The sequence below is a fragment of the Staurois parvus genome, unplaced genomic scaffold, assembly GCF_062004578.1.
Source record: "Staurois parvus isolate SC_StPar_1 unplaced genomic scaffold, SC_StPar_1.0 ptg000014l, whole genome shotgun sequence".
NCBI classification, from domain to species: Eukaryota; Metazoa; Chordata; class Amphibia; order Anura; family Ranidae; genus Staurois; species Staurois parvus.
Window position 1 is genome coordinate 4,720,046 of NW_028317810.1, and position 27,251 is coordinate 4,747,296.

Genomic DNA, 27,251 nt, shown 5'->3' on the forward strand with positions numbered 1-27,251 from the left:
TCAGTACAGATAATGTATGATGAGCTGAGTGGTAATACTGCTTCATTCAGAGTAGGACCCAGCACAAATGTTGTATGGTGAGCTAGTTACCCTCAGTCAAGATTCTTCTCCAATTTAAACCTTGATGGGAATGAAACTTGTTTCAAGTAATGTATGTTGAGCTGCTGGTCCTGAGCGGACATATTCCTACAGTCAGACCCTGATCAGGGTGAACTAGGTAGAGATAATGTTTGAGGATCTGGTGGCTATAAGTGAAAGTACACCCCCATTCGGACCTTGATTGGAAGGGAACCATGTAAAAAAATAAATTCTTCTATTGACTCAACATGCCTCTCAGCAAATGGTTAGGGGTGTCTTCTTTCCAAAAAGGGGTCGTTTTGGGGGTGGGGGCATTTTATGCCGAGCATTAGAAGTTTATGCCACACATTCACTCTTCTAACCACCTGCAGATCAAGCCTTTTCTGACACTTTTTGTTCACATAAAAAAAATCAGTATTTTTTGCTAGGAAATTAGTTTGAACCCCCAAACATATATTTTTTTTAAAGCAGACACCCAAGTGAATAAAATTGCGGGTGCTGCAATTTTTTATGTCACATACTACTTGCGCAGTGATTTTTTTCAAATGCATAATTTTTGCAAAAAATACATTTTTTTTTCACTTTTAATGCACAAAAACACAATATATTGGCCAATTATTTGGTACAATATAAAAGATGATGGTATGCCGACTAAATAGATATCATAAAAATCTACAATTTTAGATTTACAGAGGTGGTCTAGTGCCAGAATTACTGCCCTTGATCTGATGTTCGCAACGATACCTCACATGCATGGTGCAACTGCTGTTTACATTCTGGCACAGGGCAAAACTCGCTCGGGGGGGAGAGGGTGCTCCCCCCCCCCCCCCCCAAGTTATTTTGATTTTTTTTCAAATTATTTTTACACTATCCCTTTTTTTTTTTTTTGATCACTTTTAATGCTATAACAGGGAATGCAAATATCCCTTAAACTTCAATGGGCATTGTCATATATTTTTTTGTGAGAAATCTGGGGTCTATCAGACTCTGGATATCTTCTCTGATCTTACATTATCTAATCTCACCAAGAGCGGTGTGATCGGATGCTTTACAAATGGCGTTGTTTGTATCCTGTGAAACTGAAGTGATGAAATGCTCATAGCTTCCGATTTCTTAGGCTATAGAGATAATTGGCACCATTCCGGTCTCTAATCAACTCTATGGTCATCTGTCAGAGACACTGGCTGCATTCTCAGGTTCCACCAAAGGCATGGGACTGCCCGAGAAGGCCAAGGAAAACAGCGGGGGAGGGGGGCATCATCTCCCACAGCTTGTAAAAGCAATCCTGCAGCTAATTAGCTACTAGGATTGCTTGTACATCGCCAGCTGAAAAAAACGATACCAGGATGATGCCTGCAGCTGTAGGCATCATCCCGGCATAACTGTTTTAAGTCCAGTGATGTACCAGTATGTTGCTGTTCCTTGTTGGGTATATGTGATCCTTTTTTTTTTTTTTTTTTTTTTTTTTTGTATGCAGTCTGTGGGCTGAATGGAAAAAAAAGAGACAAAATCTCTGCCAGAAAAAGTGTTTGGCATACCCACCATTAGAATATACCACCCTGCATCAACCCACTTCTAATGGTGGGCACATATTAGGCCACACGGTGCCACATGCACCAATTCTAAGAGTGTACAAATGTCTAAATAGTGGCACGCTTGAATAAAAATTGTCCACGTACAAGTGGTACCCCATATGGAAAAAATTATGACACTAAGTTCCAAACTATCTTGCCACTACTCCCCATGTAGTTTGGGCATCCGGGGGGGGGGGGGGGGGGGGGCTGCACGTTACTGTCTTTTCCCCCGTAAATCCGAGGACGACAGAGGTTATTGTCGTTGAAATTAATAAAACACATTATACTCTCGTCTGTGCCTGGCCATGGCAGCAGAGAACACGACATATGATGAATTGGGTCTATGAACCAATACAACCGCAATTAATTTTTTTTTTTTAGTAATGCCCATGTTGAGGGTTAGGCTTAAAAAAAATTTAAAATTTGGAAACCGTAATGGGCTTCCATGCGAATGGTCTGGCAAGGTTTGAATTTGGGTTGGCGGCAAAAAATTGTGCATATAAATTGCTTTGATCCACAATCAATGCATACACAGCTCCAAAAATTCAAGGGGGTAGTTAAATTTGCTGTTTCCACCTGAATTCCGGATTGGGCAGTGAATTGGGGAAGTACGGGTGCTGCAGAATCTGTGGGCCGCCAATCGGGATTTGCAAGCACATCCGTAAGGATACTAGGGGCTCTACGGGCCTGTGTGTGAATTCTTGGTGGTTACGGGGCAAAACTTGTGCTCGCCACCGCACCAGCTTGTATTGCACTTATGGGACTCGCCATGTCACCAAGTCATACTGCAGTACTGGTATGTGAAAGACTAGGATGTACTAGGCCGCTGGTACTCGCCAGTTCACCAAAAGTTGGAGCGGCACTAGTACTGGCACTCTGCTGCATATGAAAGTTATCAAAATTTACCGGCAAGTGCTAGCAGAGATCAGGCCTCATTCTGCCAACACTGCGGTTTTGTGTGCAATGTATCAAGTGACAGTGACTTACTAACACTGCACTTACTGAGGGAGAAGGGGGGTAAGCGTAGGGGCTAAACGCAGGTGCCGGGACTGATCCCTCTAATGCTGTGTTTTTGGGAACACTATACTAATGTGAATGATTATGCTTTTTGTTTTTTTTTTTTTTTTTTTTATAGAGACCAGAGATTCTCTTTAGAGCGCATGCAAAGCCAAAACTTTTTTTGGATGCAATGTGTAGTGGTTAGGACCCCTGTAAATTATTTCTCCAGTTCGCAACCTGCCTCATAGACCCAGCAGGAAGTAAAAGGAGATGACTTCAAAGCAGTAGGAAATCCTTCCTTAGAGAGTTGTAACCAGAACAGGTTTCCTCATTGGAATATTTTCCCTCACTTTCTGTTTCTTCAAAAACTCAAATGTTTGGTTTTCCCTTCAGTTTGGATTTCCATACTCCGTATTGATCCTGTGCTCACCAGGATCCATACTGAGGGTGAATATCTCAAGCAGGAAAACCGCAAACTTCTGACAGAGATTCTAACCCTTCCAACTCTATCCAACACTCAAAGAAAACTTTTATCTCTACATACAGAAAGGTTGTTCTCTAAGACATCATCTACCTTCACCATTATCGCCAATTGCTTTGGCACAATTTGTATGATGAACTTTGGTCAATCCATAGAAAAATGGCCCTGCCAAGAAAAGAGCCAATTGGTCATGTAGGTATTCCGGGCCAAAATTTCCCGGTCTCATTGCCTCAAATGCCCTGCTTCATGGAACCAAGGCTTCAATATTCTGCACAGAGGAGGGCTAAGCAGCAATGAATTGCTCTATACATTTAGACACCACTTGTAAATGCACAGCTGAGTGCAGGAGTTATATGTGAATGATTTGTAAATCTAGACCTACTTGGGGTGATTCACTAAGACATTTCCTACACCTTTCTGAGGGAGTGTATCCTTGCTTCAGCTTCATGAACACCCTGTGACATCTTCATTGACAAATGCAAGTAGTTCTTATTTTCAACACTTTTGTAGTTTGGCGCAATTGTTCTGACAAATTCCCAAAGAAATACAGCCATATCCGTGATAAGAAATGAGGAGGTAAATAAAACCTCTTCCATGTTGGAGTAAATTGTGTCAAACTGGTAATGAATAAGCACGGCTGAGAACAGGAAACAAATTTACCTTCTTGTCTCCTGGTGTGTTTGTCATCTCCTGTCAATTTGGATTTATATCTTACAATAAAGTGGATCGTTAGTGTGCAGCCATCCAGAGTTTTCCTTGCCCAATCTCCCTCCAGCACTGTGCACATCAGCAGCAGTGCTGCTCTTCTCCCCCTTACAGGAGGCTCTGCAGGAGCTATTGCCTCCTGCTGCTGTCAATCAAATTCTGTGAGCAGAGAGCAGCAGATGGGGCTGAGCCCTACTGGATATGCCAAAAGATGCACACAGTGTGGCTCAGGATTGAGCCCATATGAGTGCCGCACTAGTAAGTGGCTTTCTATGGGGCAGTTGGACAAGAAGAGGAGCCAAGACTGTTGGTCGGGGACCCTAGAAGAGGTGGAATGGGGCTGCTCTGTGCAAAACAATTACACAGAGCAGGTAATTATGACTTGTTTAATTTAGAAAAAAATAGACCTTTAGAATCACTTTAAGTTCATCTGAAATGGATGTTTGATACATTTTCATTAGTCTCCCAACTTCTCTAGATAGCTTTTCTGTAAAACTCTGCCACTTCACAGGAGACATGCTTGTGATTGATCTCTCACATCTGTGACAGATTCTTATACGCCTTACCGAACGGTACGTGTATCTGTCGCAAGGTCCGCCATTTGTCACACTATCATAAGACAGATTTCTAGGGTATCTATGGAACTCTTTAAAAAAATTCCAGGGACTGTTTTTAAATAAGGAACAAGCTTTGTGTGTTTTTGGATTTAGGCCTCATTCACACAGGCATCCTTGGCCATTCAGCTTCAATGGGCTTTTTGTTTATGTAGCTGGAGTGAGTGGATTTTTAGTTTTGTGGTTGGCAGGCCAGTATTGGTTATCTTCTTTTTATCAGAATTATATAGTACTGCTGTATGTTTGCCAAATCTGAGTTAAAGCAGAACTTTACCCATAACAACTTGATAAAAATAATGTTCTTTACCAAGGAAAATACATTCCACATTAATAAATATGCTACCAAAATTAGTGTGTGGTGTAAATTGCCTCCAGCATTGTTTCTGTTTTCTTTTTGCTGAGGTCTACCATTTTGCTGAAGCCCAGAGCCCCTGAGCAGCAGTAAATATTTAGGCTGTAAGTAAATCGGCCTCTACATTTTCGGCACAGTGCCGAAAAATAGAAAGCAACTGAGCATGTGCAGGGCAGCGTGATACAATCTATTACTGGATTTTAAACGGTATAGGCACTTATTTTTATGTTTATAGCTTTACTTAGGTTCATAGCTATACTTGCAAAAGGGGTCAGCCTGACGTGATCTAGCAGAACTAGAATTTTCTGAGTAAAGTGATTTTTCAGGAAAATAATGCATGGAGACATGGATGTGGATGGGTGAGTTTGCTCTGAATAGTAAAAATGAATTATATAGTATTTTTGGTTTGTGGTGCTCAGATGCAGTTTAGTTCTGCTTTAAGTTTTCCAACACATGCAGCAGATTCAGGATTAGCAGAACTAAACTTTTATCTGGACACCACAAACTGAAACACTGTTTGATTAAATTTTAATGAATTAACCACTTGCCAACTGCGGGTGGAAGGCATGCACACGTACCTTTAAGTCACGAACCTGTATGTCGGCATCCTCTTCCAGGTCCAGGGCACGCACTTGCCCCCCCTACCCACCGTACCCTTTTGCCAACAGCAGGTTCGGGCTATTATTCACAGCTGAGATCTGCTGATTGGCTGTAACACAGGACTCTATACAGAGAGACTTTGCAGGGAGAAGGAACAAACAGATCTTTAGTAAAAAGCAGCATATATTACACACATTAACATTTGTTAGGCACACACTTACTCCTAGATTACCCTGAGATATTAATCTCTTTCTAGCCAGTGTCATTAGTTCAATGACAGTGTATAGAATTATCACTGTATTAGTGTCACTGGTGATGCCAGGGTCTTCTTCCCTCCCAGTGTCAGATTGCCACTGCCATTACTAGTAGGGATGCACCGAAATTTCGGTGGCCGAAAACACCCCTTTTGGCTGTCGGCTGATATATAAAGAAAAAAAAAAAAGCACCGCTACAGGTGCCAAAAACCCCCCGCCCCTTGTCACTGCTGCCGCCGGGCGCCGCTCGGTAGCTCTCAGCCTTACCTGAGAAACCATCGAATGATCCCTGCGCTGGTCATAGAGATTAGTGAAGGAAAGATGGCCTCCACTTATCTATATGCCCTTGGAGGACTGTAGCAATGTCACTTCCGGTTATGGGTTTTTTCTTTTTTTCATCTAATGCTTTACATTGCAGAGGAGAGATGTGGGGTTTTATTGACCCCATATCTCTCCATAAAGAGGACCTGTCACTTATTATTTCTATCACAAAGGATGCATGCATTTCTTGTGGTAAGAATAAAAGTGGTTAAAATTATTTTAAAGGGACAGTGCAAACTCCCCTCCCCCAAAAAATTAATAATAAAAAAAAAGTTTAAAGTACCCTCGTCCCCCCCCGTGCTCGCACGTAGGCCATGCCCACTTATGTAAACGGTGTTCAAACCACACACGTGAGGTATCGCCACGAATGTCTGAGCAAGAGCAATAATTCTCGCACTAGACCTCCTCTGTAACTTTACACTGCTAACCTGTAGAAATTTTTAAAGCATCACCCATGGAGATTTTTAAGTACTGCAGTTTCATGCCATTCCACGAGTGTGTGCAATTTTAGTGTGACATGTTGAGTATCTATTTACTTGCTGTAACATCCTCTTTCGTATTTTACAAAACAATTGGGGTATATACCGTTTTTGCCGGCGTATAAGACGACTTTTCAACCCGTGAAAATCTTTTGAAAAGTCGGGGGTCGTCTTATACGCCGGTATACGGCGAGCCGGTGTCAGGGCGGCACTTTTTCGAGGGGCGGCGCCACCCCCCCTCCTCCTCCAACGGACACCAAGTACAGGGGTGGGCAGGGGGGCTGCTGTACCTTACCTGGCTCCGGTCCCACGACGATCCGGTCCAGGAAGCGCGGCTGCTCCTTCTTTCAGTTCGGCCGCTCGATAGTCCCGCAGCCCGCTCGGCTCCGCCTCCTCACCGGTGGTTGGGCGCCAGCACTGGAAAGGCACACAGGCGACCAATCACCGGCGAGGAGGCGGAGCCGAACGGCCCCGCGAAAATCAAGCGGCCGAACTGAAAGAAGGAGCAGCCGCTCCTCTCCCCCACTGACACCAACGATGGGGCACTATTCCTCCTCCACACTGACACCAACAATGGGGCACTGTTCCTCCCCCACTGACACCAACGATGGAGCACTGTTCCTCCCCCACTGACACCAACGATGGGGCACTATTCCTCCTCCACACTGACACCAACGATGGGGCACTGTTCCTCCCCCACTGACACCAACGATGGGGCACTATTCCTCCTCCACACTGACACCAATGATGGGGCACTATTCCTCCCCCACTGACACCAATGATGGGGCACTTTTCTCCCCACTAATACCAACCATGTAGCACTATTCCTCCCCCACTGACACCAATGATGGGGCACTATTCCTCCCCCACTGACACCAACCATGGGGCACTATTCCTCCTCTCCACTGACACCAACGATGGGGCACTATTCCTCCTCCCCACTGACACCAATGATGGGGCACTATTCCTCCTCCCCACTGACACCAATGATGGGGCACTATTCCTCCTCCCCACTGACACCAATGATGGGGCACTTTTCTCCCCACTGATACCAATGATGGGGCACTATTCTCCCCACTGACACCAATGATGGGGCACTTTTCTCCCCACTGATACCAATGATGGGGCACTATTCTCCCCACTGACACCAATGATGGGGCACTATTCCTCCCCCACTGACACCAACCATGGGGCACTACTCCTCCCCCACTGACACCAACCATGGGGCACTACTCCTCCCCCACTGACACCAACCATGGGGCACTATTCCTCCTCCCCACTGACACCAACCATGGGGCACTATTCCTCCTCCCCACTGACACCAATGATGGGGCACTATTCCTTCCGCTGATACCAATGATGGGGCGCTATTCCTCCCACTGACACCAATGATGGGGCGCAATTCCTGCCACTGATACCAATGATGGGGCGCTATTCCTCCCACTGACACCAATGATGGGGTGCTATTCCTCCCACTGACACTAATGATGGAGCACTATTCCTCCCACTGACACCAATGATGGGGCACTATTCCTCCCAATGACTAATGATGGGGCACTATTCCTCCCACTGACACTAATGATGGGACACTATTCCTCACACACTGACACTAATGATGGGGCACCATCATTGGTGTCAGTGGGAGGAATAGTGTCCCATCATTGGTATCAGTGGGAGGAATAGTGCCCCATCATTGGTGTCAGTGGATGAAATAGTGCCCCATCATTAGTGTCAGTGGGAGGAGTAGTGCCTCACCATTGGTATCAGTGGGAGGAATCATGCCCCATCATTGGTGTCAGTGGGAGGAATAGCACCCCATCATTGGAATACCATACTGAAATACCATACCATATTGAAATCAAATCTGATGTTTTTTCATTTTTATTTGGTGTGCGTTGGAAGAGGGGTAGTCTTATACGGCGAGTATAGCCCAAAACCTGTATTTTAACAGGAAAAGTAGGGGGTCGTCTTATACGCCCAGTCGTCTTATACGCCGGCAAATACAGTATTGTTTTTTGAGTTTTTTTTTTTTTTTTTAAATCTGTTTTTTTTTCCAAAAAATATTTATTGATTTTTAAAAACTACACATTTCGGTTTTCGGCCAAGTGCATTTTGAATTTTCGGTTTCGGCACCAGAATTTTCATTTCGGTGCACCACTAATTACTAGCTTAAACAAATAAATACAAATTCCAGTATGTATACCATAATTTGTAGACGCTATAGCTTTCACACAAATCAATCAATGGTCTATTTTCCAAAAAAGGGGTTGTTTGGGGGGCATTTGCACTGTCCTGGCAATTTAGGACCTCAAAAAATGAAATCAGCAGCCGCCTGTACATCAGGACTCCTCAATTTTGTGCTTCATAGAAAAGGTTGTGCTTCATAGAAAAAGCAGATTTAGACACGCATCTAAACCTTCTGAAAGAGTAATTTTTTTAATATAAGGCACAGTGCACTGAGCCTTAGGTCTGGGCAAAGATTTATATAGGGCTTTCTGTACACTTGACAATCTAATATAATTCAATCTCCTTTTAGATATACCATCAAATATGTAGTGCAATGGTGCCCAACACGCAGCCTACTAACTCTCTTTGTGCACTGTGTCCTAGGCAGGGTTTGCCACCTGTTGGGCACTTTGTAGTACCTGTTCTCTGCGTTCTTGCACCCAGCAATGAAATAAAGCCAATACTGCCAAGCAGAGTAGTACAGTCCCAGCCCAAAGTCTCAGGGTGAGAGAGCGGGGCAGGAGCGTGTGTTTTGGTAAGTAAACGCTGAGTAGGGTTAAAAAACCTTGCCACTAATCACCAATGTCGGGTGGCAATTAACGCACCACCATTTTCCACAAATTTAGGAGGAGGGAATTTACAGTATGGAATAAATATGTGAATGAATGAGTTTGTCAAGCTCAGGAGTGGTCCGATAAACCAGACATAATGTGGATGGCAATTGTAATAAATGTACCAAATGGATGGGCCATACAAAATGGGTAAACAAATAGAAATAACAAATAAAAATAAATTATAAAAACTGTGAAAAATAATGATTGGTGAATGATAATACAAAAGATATGTACAGTATTAAAGTGTTACTAAACCCAGGGCCCTGCATTCACTATATCTGGTCTAACACAGTACACACAACATGGAAATGCAATTATTTTAGTAAATATAAACTGCTAAATACCTTTTCTCATCAGCAGTTAGAGCAGTCTTGTGACTTCTATCAGTGTTCAGCAGAGCACTCGTTAAAGCTTGTAGGAGGAGTTTTCTTTCTGCTCTAGGAGGGTGCAGAACCTCTTTCTGGACAGTGCTGATTGGCCCTGTGCTGATCACATCCACTCTCCCAAGACAAAAAAAACCCTCTAGCAATACACATCAAACTAAACATGTGCAGAGTGTCTTCACATGATATGTCTTATCAGGAGATAAGAGGGGGGCATTGGAAGAAGGGCAGGATCAAAGTCAGGATCAAACATCCTTTCTAAACAATGCAGAGGATTAACCCCTTAGGTTCCACAGTAAGTATAACAAGCATGCTTTACTGCATATACAGACAGATTTTACTGTTGTGGGTTTAGTAACACTTTAAAAGGTAGGACGTCATCAGGCCGCCTCTCTGCCTCAGCCAATCAGATGAAGCTTTGTATTCATTCAGAGAATACAAAGCTGCCTATGAATGGCTGAGTGCTGCTTAGACCGACTTTGTTTTGCTTATGAGACGGGAAGTCTCTGTTTGTCTCAAAGCTGGAATCCACTACTGGATACACTTGATGATACACAAATGTTGACTTGTCTTTAAAAAGTCTAGGCCACTGGCCCTTCAGCTTCATAATTTAACTATTATCCCTTTATGCATGGTGGGCTGGATTAATACTCAACAACTACTGGAGGTGTTGGGAGGGGATGATGCAGCCCTTGACTTTGAAAATGTTAATATTTGCATGTCAAATGCTTTAGCTTTTAGAAGTTCTGGAGCACTTGAGACATGACAGACATGACAGATACCAAGAGTCATTTGAAGGTTACCCTCTTATTACTATTTGCCTTTTTGTAGATATTTTAGAAAGATTCACTTTACCAATTGTTTTCTGTAAAAAGACATTTCCTCATTTTAGCCACAAGATGGAACCACATACCTTAAAATAGTTTATGGGATTGTTCTGTGAATCAGCCCTGAGAAGTGGCCTGGTGAAAGAGAAACACATCTTGTTGCTGCAGAAAATAGAAAAAAAAATGTCTTTGTCTATTGAAAAGACAGGGGAATTCAATAAAGCAGCAAAGTCATTTTTCAGGTGGTATGCCCTTTTTTTAATATGCCTTGTGCCTAATTCATTATTCATTTTTTTTTTTATTATTATTATTATTATGAAGGATTTATATAACGCCAACAGTTTGCGCAGCACTTTACAAAATGAAGGTAGACATTACAGTTACAATACAATTTGATACAAGAGGAAACAGAGGGCCCTGCTCGTTAGAGCTTACAATCTAGGAGGAAGGGTTGAGTGATACAAAAGGTAGTAGCTGTGGTGGGATGAGCTGATGGAGGAAATAAATGGTGGTTTACTAGTTAGAAGCAGGATGAGCTTCTTTAATGAGAGGTTTTCAGGAATCGTCTAAAGGTGGATAAATTAGGAGACAGCCAGATAGATTGGGGTAGGAAGTTCCATAGGATGGGAGAATTCCGGGAGGTGAGCATGGGAGGAGGTGACATGGGAACTAGAGAGCAGAAGGTCTTGGGAGGTCATGAAAGCTTTGTGTCAGTTTCGATACAGGTACCAACACACATGCCAGATATAGGTCGTTTTTACCACCAAAATCTGTTAATATGGCTGCGACCTGTCAATTTTGGGTACCTGCTCTCCCCCCGCTCCCCAAAGGTGCCAATCCTTAATGGGGAGCGGGGGACCAATCTTTAAAGCGGAATGTTCTGTTGTATATTCATTACTTTATTATGTTTTTGTTTTTCATTTACAGTATTGGTGGCTAGGATGAAGGTTGCCTGCATCCTGAGGAAAGTCTCACTAAACTGACAATGGGTGGAGCCTGATGGGGAACTGAGAGATTAGTTCCCCATCAGGTCTGCTTTTCTTCTGATTGACAGTGCATGGCAGTTGGCAGGTCCACAGCTGCTATTTTTTTTTTCAATAGTAGCTTTGGAATCCACCCACTGCTGTGACTTGTCAATCAAAGGCAAACCAGGCTTGATGGGCAACTAGCCTCAGAGTTTCCCATCAGGCTGTGTCCACCCAAAAGACGCAGCGGTTGTAAATTTGAGTTGCTGGGTGAGTGCAGTCTGATGGGGAACCCAGAGACTAGTTCCCCATCAGGCCTGCTTTTCCTTTGACAGCTTACAGCAGTGGGCAGATTCCAAAGTTGCTGTTGGACTGAATAGCAGCTGTGGATCAGCTCTCTGTTATGCGCTCAGTCAAGAGTAAAGCTGACCTGATGGGGAGATAGTCTCCAAGTTCCCCATCAGGCTTTGCCCATCTCTAGTTTAACTACTTGCCAACCGCCCACAGTAATTATACTGCGGATGGGCAGCGTGTGCAGACACAATCACATTCACATCCATGGTACGTCAGTTTAGGAGCATGCTGCGCACAGCATGCCCCCCTGCGACCGGCTCCTGGTACCAAGCTGCTTTGAGCGGCCCGGGGATCAGGTGATCGCATCGCATGTCAACAAAGCTGTTATTAATGAATCAAGTGCTGTTATGAATGACTCAAGAGCTTAATTAAAAAGGCTGACATGGTTCAGGGGTAACAAACCCCCACATTTTGTTTTTCATCTTGGCATTGATGGAGTATAACAGGCCAACCCGCCATAAAAACAAACAATGAGTCTAGATGTCTGAATGCTAGTGATCATCAACCCTGCTTAATGTCTCTTTGCATTCAAACTGTGAACAGTGTAGATAGTGATGACAACCGGCTAGATTTCTATATAGAATTGTCAGATTAAAGTGGTGTTGAAGCCTCAAGGTTTTTTTTTTTCCCTTAATGCATTCTATGTATCTAGGCAAACAATCCTTACCTGGAATTTAGCTATAACACAGAAATAGGGTTGTATCTCTAGCTATGAGGCTGAACAGAATTTCAGTTTATTTATGTTTAATTAGGCAGCATACCTTCCTAGAAATAACAAACTGCTTTCTTGCCGACTAATGTCTAAAAATAATTATTTGGTTCATGCTGTTGAATTTCTTTTGGTTACAGATGGTTTCACCCGAATATCACAGGTGTTGAAGCAGAAAATCTTCTTTTGACCCGTGGAGTGGACGGCAGTTTCTTGGCACGTCCCAGTAAGAGCAATCCTGGTGATTTCACTCTCTCAGTAAGGTAAGGGGCTCTTTTTCTGTGTGTTTTGAATAAAAAGATGTTCTCTAATACTTGTTTGCTTTTCGTTTGAGTAGAGTTTTTTTTTTTTCTTTTTTAACCACTGTTTTTACCCCAGAGAATATCGCCCCTGTCAGATTTTTTACCACCTGTGTCCCATTGCAGAGATTTCCCTTCACTTCCTCTCCCATAGCCAAACAGGAAGTGAGAGGAAATCCCTGCAAATTAAGGGAATTTCTTGGGGACCCCCAGGTCACTAGAATTGATGTCCCCATTTCCCCTCCTATTACCTTTCTTGAAATAACACAATTTGGGATTTTCTTTTACTTTCACTTTCAATGATAATGATAAACAGGACAAATAAAGAGGGTGAATCTCCCTAACAGGGGCACAGACAGCAATAAAAACTGACAGGCATTCTAATCCCTCTCCATTCTGTCCAAAACTAAAAATGTTTTGCCTTTAGTTATAGTGACACTAAATGTTGGCTTGGAAAAAAAACAATATAAGTTGGCCATAGATTAATCTTTTTTTTTTTTCACCCTCATTCAGACAGTATGGGTGAGACCTTATTATCTGACGGGGGGAACTCTCCACTGTCCAAATATGCTGAACTGCATTTGCCGATCAAGAAAGCTTCCATCAAGCCCATTTGATACAAATCGATCATTAGTGGCCACACATGGATCGTAATTTGGCTGGTCCCTGCTGAACTGCTACGAATTTTGATCCATCTGTGGCTAGCTATGTTCAAGTTTGCATTCTGACTCAAAAAAAGTACCCTCTCTGCCTCTTCCAAATCACCAAAATCAGTTTTTTTTTTGTTTTTTTTTGGTGCTGTGTTTCAACTTCCTGTTCAAGGATGGCTACTTTCATTCTCCATGGCCCCACTATATGTAGAAATGTATCCACTCTCTCTTGCTTGCTTCTCAGATGGACAAGGAACTGTGGACCGGGGACTATGGGATATGTTGTATGCATGACCTCAACTAATATTCACTGGTAATTCCAAACAAACAAAAGCATGATAGAAAAGGAGAGGTTTGGGAGCTCAGGGAGGATGTTACAGGAAGGTGGCAGAAAAACGCAGTAAGAAATCATTTCATAAAAAATTGATTACAGGACCGTTAAAGTAGTTCTAAAGGCTCAACATGTGTGTGTGTGTGTGTGTGTGTGTGTGTGTGTGTGTGTGTGTGTACATATATATATATATATATACAGTTGTGTCCAAAATTATTCAACCCCCAATGCTGTAAAGGGGTTTAGGGACTATAGTGTACATTTGGAATTGTATTCAGAATCAAATCCTACAAGGACGTTGTAACTACCCAAATGCAACTAAAATGACATCAATTGTTTATGTAATACAGTAGTAAATGGTTCTTATGTGGTTTCTTCATTGCCACAATTATTCAACCCCTTAAAGACTACCACTCTGAAGAACAGAGGTTCATACAGGTGCTTTCCATCAGGTATTGAAAACACCTGTGGATGTCACCGAGCAGCAATCAAGCATAATAAGCACCAATTAGGCAGCTTTAAAATGACTGTGATACTCAGCTCCTTCTAGACATTTACTGGTGTGGTTACAAACATGGTGAAGGCAAGAGAATGGTCCAGGAAGACAAGAGAAGAGGTGATTTCTCTTCACAGGAAGGGCAATGGCTATAAGAAGATTGCAAAGATGTTAAACATACCAAGAGACACCTTAGGAAGCATCATTCGCAAATTCAAGGCAAAGGGCACTGTTGAAACGCTACCTGGTCGTGGCAGAAAGAAGATGCTGACTTCGACTGCTGTGCGCTACCTGAAGCGTAGAGTGGAGAGAAGTCCCCGTGTGACTGCTGAGGAACTGAGAAAAGATTTGTCAGATGTGGGTACAGAAGTTTCAGCCCAGACAATAAGACGCACACTGCGTAATGAAGGCCTCCGTGCCAGAACTCCCAGGCGTACCCCCTTGCTGTCTCCAAAGAATAAGAAGAGTCGACTGCAGTATGCCAAAAGCCATGTGGACAAACCACAAAAGTTGTGGGATAGTGTTCTGTGGACTGATGAAACAAAATTAGAACTGTTTGGGCCCATGGATCAACGCTATGTTTGGAGGAGGAAGAACAAGGCCTATGATGAAAAGAACACCTTGCCTACTGTGAAGCATGGTGGAGGGTCAATCATGCTTTGGGGCTGTTTTGCTTCTGCAGGTACAGGGAAGCTTCAGCGTGTGCAAGGTACCATGAATTCTCTTCAGTACCAGGAGATATTGGATGGAAACGTGATGCAGTCCGTCACACACCTGAGGCTTGGGAGACGTTGGACCTTTCAACAGGACAATGATCCCAAGCATACCTCCAAGTCCACTAGAGCATGGTTGCAGAGGAAAGGCTGGAACATTTTGGAGTGGCCATCGCAGTCACCAGACTTAAATCCGATTGAGAACCTCTGGTGGGACTTAAAGAAAGCAGTTGCAGTGCGCAAGCCTAAGAATGTGACTGAACTGGAGGCCTTTGCCCATGAAGAATGGGCGAAGATACCCGTAGATCGCTGCAAGACACTTGTGTCAAGCTATGCTTCACGTTTAAAAGCTGTTATAACTGTAAAAGGATGCTGTACTAAGTACTAAGATTGAATGTCACTTGGGGGTTGAATAAAACTGATAATGCTGTGAGCACAGAAAAGACATTTGTGGTTATTTCATTATAACTGTTATGTTATATTTGTCTGACCTACAAGTGCCTCTTTAATGTAAATGTAAGCAAGATGACTGAATGATCAAAAGCAATGTCAAACTGGCCAAAACACTCAATTTCAGTGGGGGTTGAATAATTTTGGACACAACTGTGTATATATATATATATATATATATATATATATATATATATATTCCCGCCTGGCAGTACTAGGGTCGTTGGTTCTAATCCCAACCATGGCACCACCTGCCTGGAGTTTGCATATTCTCCCCGTGCCTGTGTGAGTTTCCTCCGGGTACTCCGGTTTCCTCCCACACTCAGGAAAAGGCCATTCAAAAGTGTTGGGGACTTTCACAAGAAGTGGACTGAGGCTGGAATCAGTGCATCAAGAGCCACCACACACAGACGGATCCTGGACATGGGCTTCAAATGTCGTATTCCTCTTGTCAAGCCGCTCCTGAACAACAAAGTCAGAAGCATCTTACCTGGGCTAAAGAAAAACAAACGTGGTCTGTTGCTCAGTGGTCCAAAGTCCTCTTTTCTTCTAATGAGAGCAACTTTTGTATCTCATTTGGAAACCAAGGATCCAGAGTATGGAGGAAGAATGGAGAGGCACACACTGCAAGATGCTTGAAGTCCAGTGTGAAGTTTCCACAGTCTGTGTTGATTTGGGGAGCCATGTCATCTGCTGGTGTTGGTCCACTGTGCTTCATTAACTCCAGGGTTAATGCAGCGGTCTATCAGGAGATTTTGGAGCACTTCATGCTTCCTTCCGCAGACGAGCTTTAAGGGGATGCCGACTTCATTTTCCAGCAGGACTTGGCACCTGCCCACACTGCCAAAAGCACCAAAACCTGGTTCAATGACCATGGGATTACTGTGCTTGATTGGCCAGCAAACTCGCCTGACCTGAACCCCATAGAGAATCTATGGGGCATTGCCAAGAGAAAGATGAGAGACATGAGACCGAACAATGCAGAAGAGCTGAAGGCCGCTATTGAAGCATCCTGGTCTTCCATAACACCTCAGCAGTGCCACAGGCTGATAGCTTCCATGTCACGCTGCATTGAGGCAGTAATTGCTGCAAAAGGGGCCCAAACCAAGTAGTGAGTACTTATGCATGCTTATACTTTTCAGGAGGTCCGATATTGTTCTATGTACAATCCTTGTTTCATTGATTGCATGTAATATTCTAATTTTCTGAGATTGTGGATTTGGGGTTTTCATGAGCTGTAAGCCATAATCATCACAATTATGACAAATCACGGCTTGAACTATCTTGCTTTGCATCTAATGAGTCTATCTCATATATTAGTTTCACCCTTTAAGTTGCATTACTGAAATAAATGAACTTTTGCACGATATTCTAATTTTTCGAGTTTCACCTGTACATTAACATTATGGCCAAGGCGTCCGTGCAATTGCAGAGGATGTAAGGAAGGTCAAATGTCCACCTAGATATAAATGTAGATCCATCAACAGCAGCAAAAAAAAAACAAAAAGGGGGTACAAGAAGCTATGATGATCTAATAGCTATGCAGAGTACTTACAATAACCAAGGTGGTCAAAACTTTGCCACTAGGGGTCAACAGTAGCCTTTACTCCTCAGATTCATACTAAAAAAGGGCCAGAAAAATGCTCAGAGAACAATTCTCACAAGCCACAAATGGCTATGCACGAATGTATGCCTCCCCAAATAAATGTATGCCTCACCAAATATGAGATACCAATCACAGCCCAATGTTCCAGCAACACCTCAGCGGCCAAAAGGCTGTGTCCTCTTTTATATTCTCCACCCGGCCTACGTGTGACGTCATTGGGCCGGTGCGGACGTCCGATGTATGACTGTGCATGCTCTGAGATCATCGCCACCGATGCACCACACAGGAAGCATCCATAGAATCCACAACAGTTCCACCGATGATAAAAGAAGTTAATCCAATGCAGAAATACCAAGAAAATACTACAGCTGCCATCTAGTGGATTAACTTCTTTGATCATCGGTGGCGCTTTTGTGGATTCTATTGTTGCTTTCTGTATGGTTGCGCAATGGCTTTGGGCGGCTCTGATTTGTGCATGAGCACTTATGATCTCTGCGCATGCGCAGTCATACATTGGATGTCCGCACCTGACTGATGACGTCGCACGTCAGCCGGGTGGAGGATATAAAAGAAGAGACTAGTGAGGACATGGCATTTTGGCCGCTGAGGTGTTGCTGGAACATTGGGCTGTGAACCACTGCACCTACTTAAATTTTTAAAATTGGTTTGTAATAAAATGGAGAAAAATCTCTTTTAACAACAATATTACATGTTAAATTTTTTTGCACTTTTAAAATCCCACAATTCTATATTTCCAGATGTTGTATTTATAGTCAAGTGATATTATATACTTCATATTTGTTTAACTACATATTTGTATGAAAAACTACATTAAAGTGGTTCTAAACCCTCTATGCATTCAGGTATAAAACCTTCTGTCACATACTCCCCCCTCACTCCCCTTATACCTACCTGATCCCCATTACGATCCAGCATTGTGCACGAGAGCTGCGGCTCTCCTCACTTTGTCCCTTCTTCTTGGGCAGATCGATATCAGCAGGAACCATTGGCTCCTGCTCCTGTCAAGCAATGCCAGTGACGAGGGAGTGGGGGGTGGGGCCGAGTCCCACTGTCTGTGTCAATGGATGCAAGAGCTTGATTCAAGAGCGAGCCCGCACAAGTGTCCCCATGGGAATCCGCTTTCTATTGGGGGTATTGAACAGAGAGAAGGTCACTATTCAGTTTATTTGCCTTTTTTTCCCAAGAAAACAAAATCTGATTGATCTCTATAGGAAAATGCTCCACTTGAGGATTTTTATTTTCTTCTCCAGTTTTTATTAATGGGTATCACAAACTATTGAACCGTTAACGTTTTATCATTTCAGGAGGAATGGAGCAGTTACGCATATTAAAATCCAGAACACAGGTGATTACTATGACTTGTATGGTGGTGAAAAGTTTGCTACACTGGCTGAATTGGTTCAGTATTATATGGAACACCATGGACAGCTAAAGGAAAAAAATGGGGATGTTATTGAGTTAAAATACCCATTGAACTGTGCAGATCCTACATCTGAGAGGTGAGCAGTCTTTTGATTTGTCAAAATAGAGTTGATCAGATTGCATTGTATTTTATTGCCTAGCATGTTACTGTTATGAGTACAGCAGGACAGACCTCTGTAGGTTAAACCTCTTGGTTAATGTTTTTTAGAAAACAAGTAAACATTTTATACAGGACTGAATAAATTGCCAGTGCCCTTTAATTATAGTTTGTGTCTAAATACTCAGTACGCAGAGGAAACTGAGCTTTACCCTGGCATTGCAGTGCAGGCACCAATGTTTGCCTCTTCATCTGTAAATGTCTTTTGAAGGACCAGTCCACCCAAAATAAATATTACTCTTATGGGTAGAGGCTGATGAATACAACCCTGGCTTCTTGTCTGGCTTCAACAGCAGGATATTCCCAGTAAACATAATTATGGAGCCGCACACTGGTGACATGGCCCATTAATTGTTATTCAGGCAAGCTGGCTTCCTTGATAGTCCTTGCCTATAGGGCATGCCCCTCCTGTGATGCACTGTCCTCCCATGGTTATTGAATCCTTTGTCTCCCAGATGAAAGAGGCCTTCAGCGGCAAGGTGAGCAAAAAAAAAAACTTTGTCTACCCTCAACTTGCTCTTCTGATGATTCTGAGCTTGAGTCTGGCTCAGCTGTAGCAGGTCCAGCATTTCCCGGGTGCCTAGAAGACACGATCCCTGGTTCCTCTGATAGCAAGGACGATTCCTCTGCGATCGTTGCTGCCCAAGAAAAGGCACTGGTGGCCACACTCATTATCTCGGTACTGGCAACATTGAAGATTGAAAATACTTTAGGGAATACTTTTGGGTTTTTCCTTACCCCACCTATTTTGATAAATTTGAGCAAGGCAACCATGATACTGGTGGAGGAGTCTCTTTCCTTCAGGGATCCTCCAAACAGGAAAGCAGAATCAGTCGCCCGCATTGTATTTACGATTGCTGGCTTGACATTGCGTCCGCTTTTAGCCACGGCCCTCAGATGCTTACTGAGTGGGATAAGCTCTTAGGTCAAGGTCTTGGTAAGGAGCAGGTGTCTGGTCTGCATTGGAACTCATAAAAAAAACTGGTGCAGGGCCTCAAATACATGTGATGCGTTTTTTGTGCAATGCCATTGCTTTCCATGCTCTCTGTCTCTGCTATGGTACTTTGACGAGTTCTTTCTGCCTCAAGTGTTAATTGACAGACCAGACATCTTTAAAAAAAAAAATAGAAAAAAAAAAAAAACTATGAGCAATTTATCCTACCAGGGGAAAGTTTCTTTGCTTCTACCCTGGATGACATAATCAGGAATCTTATGGAAGGCAAGAGTACCTTTTCTCCCTCAATCCAGGAAGAGTAAAAGAGCCACACCGCAAGCAAGGCCCCTCTTTCTCTCCAATCCTGGCCTCACAAGCTTGCTAAGTCTATGGACAAGCCCTCCTTGAAGGCTTGTCCCCCTTCCTATTTCAGGGTGAGAGGTCGTCTTTGTTGATTTGTGAACCTGTGGATATCCCTGCTCTCAGACAGGTGGGTTTCAGAAACCGTTCTGTCAGGCTACAAAATATAATTTTGTTCCTATCTGCCAGACAGATTCTTTCTTTCCAATCTTTGTCTCTCCCTGAAATAAATATGTTTTTTTTTCTTTTCTAGAATTCCCTATTTAATATACAATTATGTACCATTTGTCGGTTCCCATAATTAATTAGTAACTGTATAAGCTTTGAAAATATTGAAGGACGTAATACAATGCAATATTAGTGATAACAAACACAATGCTCAAAGAAGCAAAGTCTTTGTTTACAAAGGAAGTAAAACTAACATAGAAATCTAAGCTAATATTACAAAGTATATAGGAATAATAGTAAAGATGATACGTTACGTAAGTTCATCCTCAAAGCTGAGTATCTTTTAGTTGGTCCTACGTCAGAGCAGAAAGAGAGAGAGGCCAGAAACATGGCCAACACTATATTTAAAGGCCCTCTCAAGCACTCCCACACACACACACACACACACACCTTGACCCGCCTGGTGTAGTTATCCATCCAATGAGCAAGCGTTCATAACTCATAAGGGGCTGCCCTCCTTATTCATTAGAAAGTTTAAGATTACTTCCGGAATTAGATTGGCTCCACCAGGGGCACTGCTATATTGCCAACAACGCTCCACCAGGGGGCACTGTTGTATTGCCAACCCTGCTTGGACCCTGATAACCTGTCCTTTATTATGCATGGCAATTTAGTATGCATGGCACTGGGCCGTCTGGGTTTAGGCTCTCTTATCTCTGTGCCCCAACGCTAGGGGGTATGTGTGAACTCCCAGGAGGAGGAATAGTATGTAGCCTTTTGTTACACATCCTGTCTTAAATACTTGCTTTTCTTGACACTCCAAGATAATAGTCAATGGACCAAATAATTCTTGGCAACCATGCAGTAAGACTCCACAAATGTCTGATATAGAAACATGTTGTCCTCCAACATATGCTGCTTTGTGCCTGAATGGCACACCATCACCTTCTTCAGAGACAGCTTCCATGGAACAGTCCAGACATTTCTGATATTAGGATACATTGTGTTTCCAGATACATGCCGCTTTGCACCTGCATGGCCCCTCATCACCCTTCTTTAGTGACAACATTCATGGCACCACTCAGTGTCTTCTTGTTGACATCTTCACAATAGGATCTGCTATGAGCAAGGGTGTTCACTCACCATGCGTCAGCACATGCTCAGAACCATACCAGCTTTTAGATACTAAACATTGAGGACTACCTTACCCAACCATATTATTAACCTTACAAATGTATGTTGAGCTATAACACACAAATCAACCCACTATCATAATATATGCATATATATATATTGATCCTAGTAACAATTTGATATGTTCCTATCAGTACATGACCCACCAAATCAAACAGCCCACTCCCAACCTCCTATAGTCTTTCGTTGTATACAGGGCTCGGAATCAGGCAGGTCTGCTCAGTATGGCCATCTCTATTGCAATTTCTACATGCACCTGATAGCTCAGAACTCCTACTTGGCCTTGCACTTGGATTTCTGAGACATTTGCCCAGGGGACACCGTGCACCTCTAGCTATCGTTAAGTTCAGGGAACATCTTAGTTCCCTAACTAACATATCAGTATCCTTTAGGACAGCGGTTCTCAACCTGGGGGTCGCGACCCCTTTGGGGGTCGAACGACCATTTCACTGGGGTCGCCTAAGACCATCGGAAAACACATATTTCCGATGGTCTTAGGAACCGAGACACCGCTCCTCTGACTCAGTCGATGTGTGGGCGGGATGATACGCTGCCCTGTCACCTGGCCACACCTCCGGGATCACAACAGCTGCGCCTCCTCGCCGCTGATTGGCCACCGGAACTGTAGCTCAGGAGAGGCACACAGGCGGCCAATCACCGGCGAGGAGGTGGAGCTTGGAGAGGAGGATCCGAGCGGCAGCGCGCGTAGATCTAAGAAGATCGAGGGAGCTGCCGGAGTAAGTGAAGAGGAGAGCGGCCAGAGAAGGAAGACAGCTGACAGGTAAGTGAGAGAGCGAGCCCAGGCTGGAGCAGGGGTCAGCAAGGTAAGTATCATTGGTGTCAGTGGGAGGAATAGTGCCCCATCATTTGTGTCACTAATACCAACGATGGGGCACTATTTCTCCCACCACTGACACCAACAATGGGGCACTATTCCTCCCCCCACTGACACCAACGATGGGGCACTGGTCCTCCCCCCACTGACACCAACGATGGGGCACTGGTCCTCCCCCCACTGACACCAACGATGGGGCACTGGTCCTCCCCCCACTGACACCAACGATGGGGCACTGGTCCTCCCCCCACTGACACCAACGATGGGGCACTGGTCCTCCCCCCACTGACACCAACGATGGGGCACTGGTCCTCCCCCCACTGACACCAACGATGGGGCACTGGTCCTCCCCCCACTGACACCAACGATGGGGCACTGGTCCTCCCCCCACTGACACCAACGATGGGGCACTGGTCCTCCCCCCACTGACACCAACGATGGGGCACTGGTCCTCCCCCCACTGACACCAACGATGGGGCACTGGTCCTCCCCCCACTGACACCAACGATGGGGCACTGGTCCTCCCCCCACTGACACCAACGATGGGGCACTGGTCCTCCCCCCACTGACACCAACGATGGGGCACTGGTCCTCCCCCCACTGACACCAACGATGGGGCACTGGTCCTCCCCCCACTGACACCAACGATGGGGCACTGGTCCTCCCCCCACTGACACCAACGATGGGGCACTGGTCCTCCCCCCACTGACACCAACGATGGGGCACTGGTCCTCCCCCCACTGACACCAACGATGGGGCACTGGTCCTCCCCCCACTGACACCAACGATGGGGCACTGGTCCTCCCCCCACTGACACCAACGATGGGGCACTGGTCCTCCCCCCACTGACACCAACGATGGGGCACTGGTCCTCCCCCCACTGACACCAACGATGGGGCACTGGTCCTCCCCCCACTGACACCAACGATGGGGCACTGGTCCTCCCCCCACTGACACCAACGATGGGGCACTGGTCCTCCCCCCACTGACACCAACGATGGGGCACTGGTCCTCCCCCCACTGACACCAACGATGGGGCACTATTCCTCCCCCCACTGACACCAACGATGGGGCACTATTCCTCCCCCCACTGACACCAACGATGGGGCACTATTCCTCCCCCCACTGACACCAACGATGGGGCACTATTCCTCCCCCCACTGACACCAACGATGGGGCACTATTCCTCCCCCCACTGACACCAACGATGGGGCACTATTCCTCCCCCCACTGACACCAACGATGGGGCACTATTCCTCCCCCCACTGACACCAACGATGGGGCACTATTCCTCCCCCCACTGACACCAACGATGGGGCACTATTCCTCCCCCCACTGACACCAACGATGGGGCACTATTCCTCCCCCCACTGACACCAACGATGGGGCACTATTCCTCCCCCCACTGACACCAACGATGGGGCACTATTCCTCCCCCCACTGACACCAACGATGGGGCACTATTCCTCCCCCCACTGACACCAACGATGGGGCACTATTCCTCCCCCCACTGACACCAACGATGGGGCACTATTCCTCCCCCCACTGACACCAACGATGGGGCACTATTCCTCCCCCCACTGACACCAACGATGGGGCACTATTCCTCCCCCCACTGACACCAACGATGGGGCACTATTCCTCCCCCCACTGACACCAACGATGGGGCACTATTCCTCCCCCCACTGACACCAACGATGGGGCACTATTCCTCCCCCCACTGACACCAACGATGGGGCACTATTCCTCCCCCCACTGACACCAACGATGGGGCACTATTCCTCCCCCCACTGACACCAACGATGGGGCACTATTCCTCCCCCCACTGACACCAACGATGGGGCACTATTCCTCCCCCCACTGACACCAACGATGGGGCACTATTCCTCCCCCCACTGACACCAACGATGGGGCACTATTCCTCCCCCCACTGACACCAACGATGGGGCACTATTCCTCCCCCCACTGACACCAACGATGGGGCACTATTCCTCCCCCCACTGACACCAACGATGGGGCACTATTCCTCCCCCCACTGACACCAACGATGGGGCACTATTCCTCCCCCCACTGACACCAACGATGGGGCACTATTCCTCCCCCCACTGACACCAACGATGGGGCACTATTCCTCCCCCCACTGACACCAACGATGGGGCACTATTCCTCCCCCCACTGACACCAACGATGGGGCACTATTCCTCCCCCCACTGACACCAACGATGGGGCACTATTCCTCCCCCCACTGACACCAACGATGGGGCACTATTCCTCCCCCCACTGACACCAACGATGGGGCACTATTCCTCCCCCCACTGACACCAACGATGGGGCACTATTCCTCCCCCCACTGACACCAACGATGGGGCACTCTTCCCCCCACTGACATCAGTGATGGGGCACTAGTCCTCCCACTGCAAAATTACAGTTATGAAGTAGCAACGAAAATAATTTTATGGTTGGGGGTCACCACAACATGAGGAACTTTATTAAGGGGTCGCGGCATTAGAAAGGTTGAGAACCACTGCTTTAGGACAAAGTAGCAAACTCTTCTATGTCCTAAATAATACGCAGGTGCTTCCTTCCTGGCAATGATGTTCCCATCCAGAAACCACAGTGAAGCATCTTTCCAAAACTTTTTCCATTCCCTCACTGATAAACCCACAGTTCACATTTCTTGTTTTGAAGAATTGGATAGGTTATGTTTCTCCCCTAACCAACAACACACTTCATTTGCATATATAATACAGTTGTGTACATAAATGTTTGGAGAGACTCCGGCATGACGTTACACAAGTCCTGTTAATGGGCAAAGTCTTTTTACCAACTTTATCTTAAACCAAATATGCATTCAGCTGTTAGGTTAGGGTGTAATAACTCCCCTTTCAGGTGGACAAAACCTATCAATTTATTTACAAAGGAAGTAAAACTAACATAGAAATCTAAGCCAATATTACAAAGTATATAGGAATAATAGTAAAGATGATACGTTACGTAAGTTTGTCCTCAAAGCTGAGAATCTTTTAGTTGGTCCTACGTCAGAGCAGAAAGAGAGAGAGAGAGGCCAGAAACATGGCCAACACTATATTTAAAGGCCCTATCAAGCACTCCCACACACACACCTTGACCTGCCTGGTGTAGTTATCCATCCAATGAGCAAGCGTTCATAACTCATAAGGGGCTGCCCTCCTTATTCATTAGGAAGTGTAAGATTACTTCCAGAATTAGATTGTCTCCACCAGGGGCACTGCTATATTGCCAACAACGCTCCACCAGGGGGCACTGTTGTATTGCCAACCCTGCTTGGACCCTGATAATCTGTCCTTTATTATGCATGGCAATTTAGTATGCATGGCACTGGGCTGTCTGGGTTGAGGCTCTCTTATCTCCGTGCCCCAACGCTAGGGGTATGTGTGAACTCCCAGGAGGAGGAATAGTATGCAGCCTTTTGTTACACATCCTGTCATAAATACTTGCTTTTCCTGACACTCCAAGATAATAGTCAATGGGCCAAATAATTCTTTGGCAACCATGCAGTAAGACTCCACAAATATCTGATATAGAAACATGTTGTCCTCCAACACTCCCCAACTTATCTGCAGGTTCTTTTTGGGGACGTGCAGGAATCTTGTACTCCAGGGAGTGATTAGCCTAATTCTGGATCCAGTGAAGCTTTAAGGGTTTTACGACAATCTGTTTACAGTTCTGAAGAAGGAAGAAGTGAGGCTAATCTTGGCAATTCTGGACCTTAAGGCCCTAAATTGCTCTGTGAAGGTGCAGAAGGTCAAGATGGAATCCATTTGTGCAGTAGTAGCATCCCTCCATCATGTAGATTTCCTGGCTTCCATAGATATCAAGGACACGTATTTGCATGTTCCCATCTGTGCCAGGCACCAGCACTTCCTGTACTTTGCAGTTGGGGACTCGCATTATCTGTTTTTGTTTCTTCCCTGGCCTCCTCTTCTCAGGTGTTTACCAAAGGGCTGGATCTGGTCTTTACATTGCTGAGACAATGAAGGTTTGGCTATCTGAACGACCTTCCTTTTGTGATTGGAGATTCTATGTTGATGGACAACATGGCGATCATGATGTGCATTATGCAGGTGTGCGGATGGGTTCTAAACCTCAGGAAATCCACGCTGACCCCAACCAGGCAACTTTAGTATTTAGGTCAGATGCTTGACTTGGCACTGGCCAAGATGTTCCTCCTGATGGACAAGCTCAGGACACTCTGGACTGTGGTTCAGGTGCTGCTGACCTGCAGGTCTTCGCTGTGTCTTTTGCATGCAGGCTCTCGGTCTCCTAGTGTCCACGTTTTGAGGTTGTCCTGTATGCACAGTTCCACACAAGGCTTCTACAGAAGGAAATCTTGTCCAGGTGGGACAAGTCTTCTGCGTACTTGGACAACCAGAATCGTGTGGTTCATTTGGCTAGGATCTCTCTTTAGTGGCTCTGGTCTATGTCTCTCCTGGCTGGAAAGTCGTTTCTCCCTCTCTATTGAACAGTGGTCACGACGGACACCAACCTGTCCAACTGCAGGAGAGTCCTGGGTTTGAGGTCAGTCCAGAGCCATTTTATGCCACAGGAATCTCTGCCACCGAATAAATGTCCTGGAGCTATGGGTGGTCAGGTTTTGTCTGCAATGCTGCACGAAGCTTCTTCATGGGCGCCTGGAGGCTGGAGGCCTCTACCATTACTCAGTAGGTGGAAGTTCATGTACCTGCTCTCTCCACCATGTACATTCCAGGTGTAGAAAACTAGCTGGTGGACAATCAGTTGTCAGACGCTAGATTAGGGGGAGTGGTCTCTGCTCCCAGATGTCATTCATCAAATTTGTCTGTGCTGGGGCATTCCAGACATGGATCTTTTGGCATCCCATCCCAGCAGAATGGGATGGTGTCGAGTTTTGTGGTGAGAGCAAGGGATCCCCTGGCGGATACAATGGATACTCTGGTATCGCTGTGAAACCAGGATCACCTCATCTATGCCTTTTTCTTTTTCTCAATCTTCTCCCTCATCTTCTGTGCAGGATAGAGGCTGAGCAGGTTCTGGTCATTCTGGTGGCTCCCAGTTGGCCTTG

The 27,251-nt window shown here is 45.2% G+C and overlaps 1 protein-coding gene across 1 annotated transcript in view; it reads left to right on the forward strand.

Annotated features, from left to right (window-relative positions):
• PTPN11 (protein tyrosine phosphatase non-receptor type 11) overlaps positions 1-27,251 on the forward strand; it is a 111,458-nt gene that overhangs the window by 6,015 nt on the left and 78,192 nt on the right. The window contains exons 2-3 of the mRNA XM_089677009.1: positions 12,676-12,798; positions 18,406-18,600. Coding sequence (XP_089533135.1) covers positions 12,676-12,798; positions 18,406-18,600 — 318 coding nt within the window. The remainder of the gene's footprint in view (positions 1-12,675; positions 12,799-18,405; positions 18,601-27,251) is intronic.